General features: G+C 34.0%; 2 protein-coding genes across 2 annotated transcripts; one reads left to right on the top strand and one right to left on the bottom strand.

Annotated features, from left to right (window-relative positions):
* Nucleotides 1-242: 242 nt before the first annotated feature.
* Ndc1 (Nuclear division cycle 1) lies at nt 243-2,236 on the bottom strand. Its single transcript, XM_018536844.1, has 2 exons — nt 2,213-2,236; nt 243-2,128 (listed from the first exon to the last, which is right to left on the bottom strand). The coding sequence occupies exon 2, from the start codon at nt 1,959-1,961 to the stop codon at nt 243-245; it is 1,719 nt and encodes a 572-aa protein (XP_018392346.1). The 5' UTR covers nt 1,962-2,128; nt 2,213-2,236.
* Nucleotides 2,237-3,145: 909 nt separating this feature from the next.
* Nucleotides 3,146-4,966, top strand: LOC108771526 (trafficking protein particle complex subunit 12). The gene is made up of 2 exons (XM_018536840.1): nt 3,146-3,173; nt 3,248-4,966. The coding sequence occupies exon 2, from the start codon at nt 3,303-3,305 to the stop codon at nt 4,881-4,883; it is 1,581 nt and encodes a 526-aa protein (XP_018392342.1). The 5' UTR covers nt 3,146-3,173; nt 3,248-3,302; the 3' UTR covers nt 4,884-4,966.
* The last annotated feature ends 8,002 nt before the right edge of the window (nt 4,967-12,968 follow it).

Genomic DNA, 12,968 nt, shown 5'->3' with positions numbered 1-12,968 from the left:
TACAATTATAAACTTAAACATGTATATTTTATTACAGAAATTTTTATCTATATCCTCTTTTTACATATTTTATTTCTTCGCGCGCATAAGTATAATAAATATAACACATGTTTAATACATAAATGTAATTATTGAAAAAAATAACTCGAATTTAATAAACCTAAAATATAGTGTTTTTTGGCAGATTCAAAATCTCTTAATCATAAAAATACACTTTATAACAAGATATCAGTATTTATAAACTATTCCTTATAATTAAGAAAGCCCTGCAATTGTTCTATTATTGGAAGTTCAAGAGACAAGTCATTAATGTATGGTTCAAAGTTTGTAACAATTCTATATAAACTACGCTTTATCGCACTTCGTAAAGATGTAAAAATTTCCCTAATTAATTTATCATCTGCTTGCATTTTTCTTGCAAGCACAGCTGATTTTGGTAGTTTGTCCAGAGCCTGCTTCACAGACAACAGAGTGTTGATGATGAGTGGTACATCTTTTTGTACAATACCATATGAATCTTCCCTTAGTGAAAAGACAGTCAAAGATGAAATAGCTTCGGCTGCCCAAATCACCAATTGTCCATTTTGTAAAGTATAACGAATTTTATTGTCATCTTGTTCACCAAAGATGTAATTGATAAGTGGTTTAGACAACAAATATGCTATAAAAGCATCTTTTTTCTGCTTGATAAACTTTCGAATAAATGAACCACTGTAAGGTGCTTCCCTTGTATCTTCTTCTGATACTAACATTGGTGTTGCATCTTGTACTAATTTCCGCATTTGATATATATATTTGCTTTGCTGAACTTGTGGGACTCTTGCTGTCAATGTGCTATAACAGGATTGATCTTGAGATTTTGTAGATATCGCATTGAGGTCCGACGAGAACTTCTCGAGAAGGTTTGTACTCTTTTGCACTATACAGTTCCAATTATATGGATGACCACCTGGTTGGCTGAGTGTAAATAATATATTTCTTCTCATTTTCTCCTTTTGAGCCAAGGTAACCAAGTCTAAGTAACCCAAGTGCTGCATTATAGGTATCTTGTCCATTGATAGTACATCAATAAGGGTAGTCTGTGAACTATCAGGAGTGTATGCACCACTCAAGCCAAATTTGAATGGAGCCCATTCAGTCAGATATATTTCAAATAGCGTGTTTGTGTTGTTGATAATCAATATAAATATAAATTGATAAAGCCACAGTTGCAATATCAGTGATAGATTTAATAATTTAGATACAGAATCTAAAGGTTTGACCTCCATCTGCATGGAAACTGACAATAACGTTTCACGGAAATATGATCCCATGAAATAATAAATAGACATGAAATACAGAGTCGACCACATGGAGGAAATCATCATTGTTGGAAGCATGGTATAAAATCTTTGTCTCAGTTGAAAAAATTTGGATTGCGCTATAATAGGAAATTGAAAATATTTCTCATTAAAATTGCCAGTTTTGAGCGAAAAATACAGTCCACTCCATAGACCACTGAATAGCAGAAAGTAGTATTCTTCTAGATATGTCCCATACACAATGCTACAGGCAGCAGTCGAAGAGTTATAGCTTTCTTTCTTCAATGACAAGTGCAACCAGGTCAAGATACCACCGATAACAATATACAATGCTCGTTGAAGTAAGCTTTGAATCCTAAGAGACATATACATCTTGGCAAATCTGCTCTTATAGTACAATGGAGGATGCAGATAACTTTTGCTGCAGAAAAAACTCTGCAGAAAGGTCACCATAGTAATAACGATGAAATAAGCCCACATTCGGAGAGACATTACAATGGTCCAAGTTTCCTCGAGCCAGTGTGCATAGTCCGTGCTTAGATTCGTGAGTAGAACGACACAACAGACGACGAATAGTTGCAATATTGTACTCGTAATGACGGCCAAGGTCATCCGCTGTATCAGTAACTTCCTGCAGCCCTTTTTGTCTGTCTCAATCATCGTGTTCGTCAAAGCCGGCTTATCTTCGCGCGTCAATTAACCTCCAAATCTTCACTACCCGCTCGCCAGATTTCGTGCAATAAATGTACTTCAAGCTTCCTCGCGCTGTGTAATCAGTTATAATGTGGCCATCATCGCTTCTGTAGGTTTTGTCCGGAATTAAATATCTGTTACGGTCATTTGTGTTGTCAGAAAAAAATACATTAATAACAGAAAATATTTTAAATAATTCAAACGATTTTAAACCGTACTAAACTTGTCCCGCTCAACTTTTGGATGCGTTCCAAAACTTGACTCTGTCAACTCCGAGGATCTTTTATCCTTATTCATCATTCAATAAATAACAAAGATAAAACATACTCGGAGTTGATAGAGTCAAGTTTTGGAACGCACCCTTTTTTAGGAGCCTACAGACCAGCCTCTGGGGTACACGTTCAGAATCGTCGTCCGGATGCAACCAGATGTTGTTTTACACGAATGATAAACAAGGATAACACAACACCTGGGTGCACTCAGATGATGATTTTGAAAGCAGCCCTGTATTTTATAACTCGTTAAAGCCCATGGCATATAGAAAAACGTAAGGCCGTAAACGTAATCAGTAAGCGAATTGACCAATCACAGTTGAGACGTAAGAGGCGGCCGTTTACGTTCTCAACTGTGATTGGTCAATTCGCTTACTGATTACGTTTACGCCTTACGTTTGGCTCTCATTGGCTATCGCTCGCCGCTTCACCGCTGCGCCGCTGGTCTGTAGGCTCCTATAATCTACCATTGCCCGATTTGTCGCTTCAAAAAAGGTTTCCAGTAGAGTCCAGTAGAGATCGATGTTCTGTTTGGTTATTGTCATTACGTGATCTAGTAACCAATCATAAGACTGATTTCTTGGTATTACAAATGGCTGCTTAATGCGGATGATTGGCGAATGAGCAATATTTTGGAACGTAGTTCGGATTGGCTCGGATAGCTATAACTCTGATCCGCTGGTGGCGCTGATAACACGCACTTAGAAATTAGGACATATAACCTCAATTAGAGAATAACCTTTCATTGTTAATAATTAGCATTGAGAGTTTTGACGGTTTGACAACTTTAATTTTGTAAAGTATCTGCTACAGAATTTTTTTAAATTTTTGTGAAAACTAAAATATTGAGAAAAAAGAGAACAGGCGTTTATAAACAAGAAAAGGAAAAAACTCGAGTTTGATATGTGTACGAAGCATAATCTGATTTTTTTTATTGGAATAACAATAATCCTTGAAAAGTTGTTAATTTATATTTTTCAGGTAACATATATACATCCGAGGTCTTAGAATAAGATAATCTAATTGCAAGAAAGAAATGGCAGAAAATAACACCATCAAGTCAAAAGACGGAGACACAAATATTAATGTAGATATCAGTCGTTATTTAAACAGTGCTCCGCCCACGATTTTCGATGAAATTATCGCATTTCAGAAACCTGGTTTATTCGATGTACAATCGGCTACTGTGAATCGAGTTTCTGACTATGATCCCTTGTCTGATGGTGGACAAACAAGCGCCTTTGATACAGATTCCCTGTGTACATCTACGACATCATTGTTAGATGCCACAGTTGATCGGATCGAGCACAGTACATTGAATGATGCTTATAGAGACATATGGATACCATCGGAACATACTCGCAAGATATTACGATCTATTGTAACCACTGCGACTGGCACCAGTCATCTGGACCGTGAGAATCTCACTATGCCTGGACTGGCTGTACAAGGCGATATGCCTGATTTAATCAAGAATGCTTCTATCCACTTCCTAGGTGAAGATGAGAATATCCATCGAAACGTGCTCACAGCGTCCGACGTGACACAGGATGAACGTGGTCTAAGGAATCTGATACAAGCTAGCTGTTATCGAGCAGCGGTCAATTTATCTGGTAGACTGTTGGCTATCTATGCTCAGGGCTATGGCAAGATCAATCAACCTAGCAAGCACACACCCCATTCTCTGCAGCTCTGGTATACAAGACTGTCACTATTGGCCAAATTGCGACAGATAGATGTGCTGGAAAACGAGTCAAAGCCATTTGGCAATTTGGACAAACCTGATATGTATTTCACTTTTTATCCTGAATTGTATGGCACCAGACCAGGTTCCATGGCATCATTTGCATTTAGATTATTACTGGCAGAAATCCCATCTTACTATGGTAAACCGAAACAAACATTAGAAAATTTATTCAAACTTTTGGCAACTGTCAATCAGATTATAGCCAATTTCCAAGCTGGTTTCAGTGGTGAGAGAGTGCTTACAAAAATCAGCGAATCCGATCAGCAAGATGCTGCAAAATTATGGACTGCTAGGAAATCTAGAATTTTGGTCTCTATCGTCAATTGCGCTATCGGCATGAGAAACTATATTCTTGCAATAGAGATACTGGAAGATCTGTGCAAATTACCTGATTGGACGATAGAACAAATAGGTATCCTAAGATCAGCCATAGGAAGGGTACATTTATTTCTTGGTGATGTTACAGCAGCAGAAAAATTTCTTATCCGCATTAATAAAGAGGAAAAGGTAACAAGTATTAGAAAATTGGTAGACAGCGGTTTAATGGCAGTTGCGCAGAATTTCTTTCAAGAGGCCTACAACTGTTTCCAATCTGCATCGACAATGGACCCATCTAATGTAATGTTGATTAATAATATGGCAGTGTGTTTGTTATACACTGGTCAGCTAAAAGCAGCTGTGTGGTTATTTGAGAGAATTGTCAATAGAAATCCGTTGAAAAGTCTGCAAGAACCAATTTTACTGAATATGTGTACGTCTTACGAATTACATACGACGCACTGTAAGCAACCGAAGTTACACCTATTACGGCAACTAAATAGATACAAAGGCGACGCGGCTGATATTCAGTGTTTAAAACTAGCGATGTAATATTAGTCATGAATTATATTGTTAACGTTAACACATTGCGATCCGAGCCTGTTGTTTTTACGAATTATATTTTGTAGTTTAATTTATCAACAAGTGTACATAAATACTATGATTAGAGGATTCTATGCTAATAGACAGTGTGTGTCACCTTTTTTCAAAAACTTAATCTAAGTTATAAATTCTATCAGTTTTATTAAAAATTACGTGTTAAAAATTACAACAAATTAAGTTAAATTTAATTTTGCGCTTTTTTTTACTAATTTTTTTATGTTTGAAAATGAGACCACTGATATTTTGACTAAATAATTTCAAGTTTTACTACAATTTTTTAGTACAATTGTTCAAGCTGTATTTGGGGTCGGATCTCAAAGCGTTAGGCCTCAGGGAAGATGTAAATGTGATATTAATAAGAATAAAAGTATGTTTTGTTATATTCAGTCTCTGAACTTTTTTCTCTTTTATTCTCACGTCACGTTAATGTATAATATGCCATTTACTATGTTACGTTCTACCAATGTACTTTGTCTCGTACTGCAAATCGATTATATAAAAACTACACGTAATTACGCGTCCCGAATTTCCCTCCCAGGGTTATCAATCACACAAGAAACACAACAGCGGGGCATCAAAGTAAAATAGCCTTTATTACATCGTGAAACGAGGACAATTTAACGAATGTTCAACAATTGCTATAGTTTTCTCTCCACCTCACACTCTCTCCCTCGCTCTATTTCTCTCTTTTCGTTTTTTTTTGCTCTCGCTCGCACGTGTGATTTGCGCGCACGTATTTTCCTTTCTTCGTTTTACTGGTTTCTTCGCTTTTTTTATTACACAGTTTTTTTAATTGAAAGAATACGGATGTCACAGCGTTCTCCGAAAATATATTGTATATTATGCAATAACCCGGTGTCTTTTTGCTCTTTCTTGCGTTTATAGTGTGTGTAATTTCTTCCTGATGATTTTTTCTGCTTTTAATTTATCTCACTGTGTTTAATTCCTCGTTTTCCCGTTTTCCTATCATTTTACTTTTCTTATTTTTACTTTTTAAACTGGCTAGTTTACTCTTTCGCGCGATTTCTCGCTTCTCTCTCACTCACTCTCTCTTTCTCGCTCTTTTATTATCGCGCGATTACATTGTAGCACATTATTATTGGATTATCGGATTCCAAAATTGCATTCTCTCTCTCTCTCTCTCTCTCTTTCTCCCTGCAGAATAAAGGCACGAACTGGCGGAAAAGTCGGCCTAACTGTATAATATTTTCATTTATTTATTATGGATGGAACTTCGTGTCACAATACAATTATTTTTTTCTTTATTTCCTCTCTTTCCCCACCGTCGTCCCATGGGCCTTACGGCGGTTTCGGCCCGTTTGAATTGTTAGTGCCGCGTAAGTTAACGACATAGTGAGCGCAGCGCAAGAATCTCTCCGTGTCGATATATATTTTTAATTTATTTATATTAATTTATTTATATTAATTTGTAACTACACGACTATCTCAAATGCCCATTGTCGACGATTGAATTAGGACCGTCTTTCATTAAATTAATACAAGTAATTTAGTCCCTTTTATATATATATAACAATAAAGGTATTTGTTAGATCATGAAAAAAACGAAAGATTTCTCACTTTAAAAATATCTCTCTTCCCTTCTTCCCATAGAATATAATTATATTAGAAACAATTAAAATATCGAGAAAAGTGAAAATATTTTTACTACTTGTTATTATATGCATGAATATTAATCATAACACTAGGAATTGGCAAAAATTACTATTTTTATCAGAAAAAATAAGTTTTAATAATTTTAATTAATAAATTTCATTTAAATAGAACTTGTTACTTTTACAGAAACATAGAATAATTTTTTACTTATTTCGCGTTCAATATTTTAGAAAAAGAATTATAGTAATAAATGAGAAAGAAATAAAAGAAACTTTATACGTATACATAATTATTTTCATTAAATTCTTGATTCAATTTTGCGCTATTTACCCTACTTTAAATAAAGTACATAAATATTAAGTATGTTAACTTGATTTACTACACAAAAAATATAAAGCTAAAATAATTCTTCAAAATAATTTTTGAGAATAATTTATATTATATATATATATATATATATCTCCTACCAGTAATTATATTTTATAATAGTGGCACAAATTTAAATTTACTATGTATGCAAATAACAGTTTGTATGTGATTCAATATTAATTTACAATTCCCCAATCTGATAAAATATTCAAAAATAGGAGAGATCTTTGATACGTATTTTATAAATAAATCCGTTTCCCAGATAAGTGACAATTAATTGATTCGAGAAATATAATATTATGTTAAGTTTTGCGGAATTTTGGTGCGAGGCGGCTCTTAAAGATTTACATTACGAATTAATTATAAAATTATATCGCTCGGAGCTTGCGCAACGGGCACTACATCGTCAAAAAGAACCTTCAGGTTGTCCCTTTCTTTCCTCTTTCTCTCGTACGAATACGTTCACACTGCGTTTTATTACAATAATATCCACATCGCTATTCTTGTCAATTAAATGTAATTGTATATATATATATATATCTAATATATAATACATACACAATTGTGTATATAATATATATACATATATATACGTCAATTTATATAGTAAATTTATCTTTTTACATTTACAATATTTATATAATATATTTATATATATATATATACTATGGTATAGTATGCGCTTACGCCGTCTAATCTCTAAAAAGAAACGGTACATTATTGTCTGCGGTATTTTTGTTTTCGAGTATTCATATATATATATAGTATATATACAATTCACATTTTTGGTATTCATATAATATAATAAATCAATGAAAAGCTCAATGGCGTGACCATGTAGTATTCATTGAGTACAATAAGTCTGAAAATCCGTGCGCTTCGCGATACTCCTTGTATATAATCGGTTCAATCGATTTCTTCATAAAGGATTGAAAGGGAGAGTAGGGAGGAGAGCGGTATTTTTCGCTGTCTTTTATTATACTTTACTCACGAATTTTATTCGTTACACGATTGCCGATTTAAAGAACGAAAATAAAAGGGGATGGCACGTGTGTAATTCAATCAAGGAGAATCGTGAAGGTGACTCGGCTCTCGACGACAATGTCGCGCTAACATTTATGTAATTTTTCGTTTATCTTGGCAACTAGGCAAGCTCGGTCGTTCACGGAAGGCATCGTATGGTGCTTATTAAATCGTTGCTTCAACAATCGTAACAATTTTCATCACTTTTCCCGCTTATTATTTTCGTTTCTAATTATTATCTTCGCTGTTGTCACTTTTTTATCTCATTATTGTTCGTTATTGGGAGATAATATGTCGATGCACAAAAGCTGGCGCGATTTATATTACGCTTCTTTTTTATCGTTTCGTTATTTAGTAGTACGTACATTATATTGAGGCAAGCGGGTCGCAAAAGCTCCCGAGAATTAGAGGAAATATATAATATATATTTTATATATATATATATATATATATTATCTATACGTATATAATATTGTCTTCGTAAGTTTTCTGCCTTTCCATCCTGATGTTCTAACCCGTTGTTGGTCGTAAAGTTATTTAAAAAGTCAAGATATTAATTAGGGAAACGACACAGCTTCGTTGAGCTCCAAACTCTTCGTTGAACCCATCGAAATTATATCACTTTCATGAATTCTTGGTGCAAGTACAAAATAGAATGATTTGAAAATTCATTGAATATTTAATGTAAGAAACATTACAAACAAAAATCTCTATCTCTCTTTCTTTTTCTTTCTGGAAAGAGTAAAGCTTGCTTTTAAAAAATTTAAAAAAACATAGGAAAACGTCGAGAAACGGAAAAAAGTACGCACTGATTCACTATAACGAGTGGATACAGTTAGAAACGACTTGTCGCTTGAAACTAAATGAAATGCGATGAAATGGAGAATTGTAAAATGGGAACGAATGAGAACGCGGTCCGTATCGATAGAGAGAAAATACAATTCTACGCGCCCGTATCGGATGTAAGGAAGAGATCCGTTGCAGCCGGAATTATCCGTCGCTCGATCGATTAGTGTACTATGTCACGCGTATTCGCGTATATAATATTACATTATAATTATATAAAAATATATTTCTTAATCGTTAACACTATAATAAATGAGTATTATAAGCATTATATTTGCACATTTTTTTATCTTTCTTTCCTTTTCTTTTTTCGCATAGTGGTAGTAGTAAACACGATGCCTATCGCGGATAACCGAAGCTTCTACACGCACGAAACGTCGAGGAAGTACAACCGTGACGTACCGGTTTGCCGTATGCCGCATACACACACACACACACACACACAGGCACACGCACGCACATACACACACAACATACACACATACACACACACACACACACACACACACTGGCACAAAATTTCAATAATACGGTAATATCTGTATCTCATCTTTCTTCTCGTTATTTTCTTTTTTTTTATCAATAACAATATCACTTATCACTTGTAGTACTCGTGTAAATAAAAAGACGCATAAACTGTTATAAAATACATTCTCGAGTATTATCAATCTGTAGAGTATATATATATAATATACGTCCTTATCTCTCTACGCGTTCGAACGAATAAAATCATATAAACGTCGTAATATAATAATTTTAATAGTACAATATTGGAAGCATTTAATATCATACTTAGGTGTTACGGTTATTTTCGGGCCTCGGATTTCGGTGAAGAGATTATTGCGAGGTTTCGGTGCACGTTTCGTGTTTCTTTGCGCCGCACCTTTCCATACAAACGTAAAATATGTACAAAAGACGAAAAGACACTCTGGAACATTGCGAATATCCTTTTGATATACATTCTTTTGGCTTTTTGTGTCACATGAAAATCGAATTTCCAAACTACCACACTATAATCTCTCTCTGCCACGCGGAACGCTCGCGTCGCGCGTTTCGAGAGATATTAATTGCTTTTGGTCTATTTGACAAAAGCGAGGTCAGGGTTAATTCTGATGAAAGGTGCGCTACGCAGTGCTTATTCGTTGCAAGAGGAAAAGGTGATAAATAAAATGGAAGAGGCCCTGAGAAACGGATCCTCGCGGAATGTGTAACGCATTTCACGACGTACTACGTATTTCTCATCGTCTCGAACAATTATCACGTTAGACATTACAGGAATAACGCATCATCAACTTGCCACCTTGTAAGTACAATAGTATAAAAAAAGAAAAGACTTTCTCGCATGACATCGATCACCGACCCGCATGGCCCTTAAATCCAAACTTGCCTATTTCGCTCTTTCTCTTTCTTTTTTCTTTCGTTCTATACATATAATAATATAGAATAATAATATAATAATATAGCCTGCTTTTTTCTCAAGTTATTCATTGTAAGGAAGTGGAACATGAGATTCTAATCTCCGTCTTTACAATCGACAAAATTCCTTAATGTTTAAGCTCAATTAACAGCTGTACCCCAGACATATTTGATTTGGTAAACTCAATATATCCATCTTTACTCGTATAGAACAAGTACTCGTTACATTACGCGCGATCTCCATTCTTACACTCAAATTATCATTTGAACCTGAGTTTTGGAAATTATTTGTCGAGGTACATGGCACGTACTTCGCAAAGATTAATTGGTTAAAAACTTTCCTTTTCCATTCATTTCGATCGACGAATCTAGCTCGTATATTTTTTGCGAATGGACATCGCGCTCCTCATACGGACGTAGCTAACAAATTTGTACATTAATTAGTTTTCTTATTATTGTCATGGTATATATAATATTTTGTTAATAAAAATACTAAAATATTATGTATATTATATTATATATATATATATATAATAGATTATTGCATTATGCTTTTTGGTACCGTTACATGCGTTTGGCTTATTTGTCGACACGCTTGCCGCGAATAATTTTCTTTTTCGTTTGTGTTCACCGGTTTTTATTTATTTGAAATTCTAAAATAAAATTAGTAAAATATCTCTAAAGTCGGCTCAGACGATTCAAGATGAAACAATATACTTTTTTTTTATCTCAGTTACAAGATGTAGTATATATATTTTGACATCTAAGTTTTCCGAATTGCATCGTCTAAACCGTTTCATTCATCTTTTTCTTTGAAGTACGAACCGACGAGCATGGCTTTATAATGTGATGTCGCGCAGCATCTTAGATATATATTATCTATACTTATAGCTTCACGAAACGTCGCGGCGTTTCTTAAAATTTACCGCGAGAAGAGAGTATAAAGGCGTTCTAGCGTTTTCACATGGGAGCTTCGAATAAACTCAGACAAAAGAGGAATTCTTAACGTAAGAAAAAAGCATAGTCTTATATAGATCATCCAGTAAGAGCAAAATGTCAGCAATAGCTAGCAGTTTGTCAGTAAATTCAAGCAGAATACTGTGACATACATACTGGTATCAGTTGCATCCGTATTAAGCTTATATTCTGCCAGCAAAGCCTGCCGATACAAATACCAAGCAAAATCTGTTATTTCATAACCATTTAAATATAATATCTCCAAGTAGGAGTAGTATAGTAAAAAGAGTTGTGGCAAGCGACGAATAAGAAAAAGAAGAAAAGAAGGAGGGGATTACTATGGAAGAGTAGAAGAAATATTTTTGTACACATTAGTGTACACATACATTAAAAGAAAAATGATTGTAATTGCTATAATTTATAGTCAAAAGTATCAAACATTTTTCTCTTAGTACAAGATCCAGTTGCAAATGTATATATGTACTTGCAACATTACTTAAAATGATTGAAGATCATTAATTGCTAAACCGATCAAGTTTTACTAATAAGCTCGATTGATAGCTTGGATTTGAATTATAATAAAATATACACGACGATATATACAAATGGTCTTACAAACTTTAATAGAAAATTTCAGATCGTTTAGTTCAAAATATAAAGAATATTCAAAGCAATAAAATATGTTTATTTAGTTTTTTTAAAATAAGCTATCAAAGTTTATTGAAATATATTGTGACATACTCATGTCATGTAATAGCGTTCTTTATTGCAGGGTTTTAAATCGACCTGGATTTGATTGACATTTTGCTACTAGTTGACGTTACATGCTCTACCAATAGTAGAGTTTATAGCGTCATTAAATCAATCTGGATCGGAGCAAAACTCACTATAGTTGAAAACGCCGAAAAAAGTACATCTTATGCTTAAACTTATAAAAAATATAATTTAACATTCCATATAGTTTAAGAATCTATATAGTTTAACATTCACCTGACACAATGATGACAGTTAGAATAGTATGTACAAAGTAATATTGAAAAGATCAAATTTAATACAGTAGGGAAGACGATATGCAAGATCTGTCAAGGGAAGGGGGCGAAAAAGTCATGAAAGTATAGGAGCTATGTGGGAAATAAAAGAGGGAGAGACGAGGAGTAATTAATTAAAGAAAACAGAAAATATGAAAAGAGAAAAATCATAGATTTTGCTTGGTTTTTGTTAGCATTCTACTAATAAACTTTATACTGACATCTGTCTTGGAAATTTTTTTAGATAAATTTAGTTATTTGAGAGACTGTGCATTCTTACAACTGATGGCAACATTGAAGGACAGAGATATACATAGTCACATATCTGTCACACAATGCTCTGGAAAGAACTGATGTAAGAAAACATAAAAATAAAAATGAGTTAGTTTCATGTACCAATTTGTTGGTAAATTTCACGGTCAAATATGAAATTCATCTTTATTTTATGTACGTAGGTTTAGATGTTTCGATTTTATATGAAATTGATTGAAAAGTGAAAGATTAAAGAGATACGAGGTAAATGATAATCCATAAAAGTTGAAGAAAGAGAGGATAATGCGCATTTCTTTCTAAGAACAAAGAAATGATCGCTTCTTCTTTTTCCTTCTCTTCTTCAACTGCACCAGTTGGACAAGAAAAGTATCTAACCGTCTCTTGTCCTCTCTACTAATTTTGACTTCTTGCCTCCAACGGGAGAACACCAGTCTATCTATATAAGTCTATGGGAGAAAAGTATAATCTAGGTAAGCGGACGAGCCTCACATAAGAAGACTGAGTACTT

The sequence above is a fragment of the Cyphomyrmex costatus genome, unplaced genomic scaffold, assembly GCF_001594065.2.
Source record: "Cyphomyrmex costatus isolate MS0001 unplaced genomic scaffold, Ccosl1.0 scaffold16, whole genome shotgun sequence".
Lineage (NCBI taxonomy): Eukaryota > Metazoa > Arthropoda > Insecta > Hymenoptera > Formicidae > Cyphomyrmex > Cyphomyrmex costatus.
This window is presented reverse-complemented; position numbering and strand designations above follow the sequence as displayed.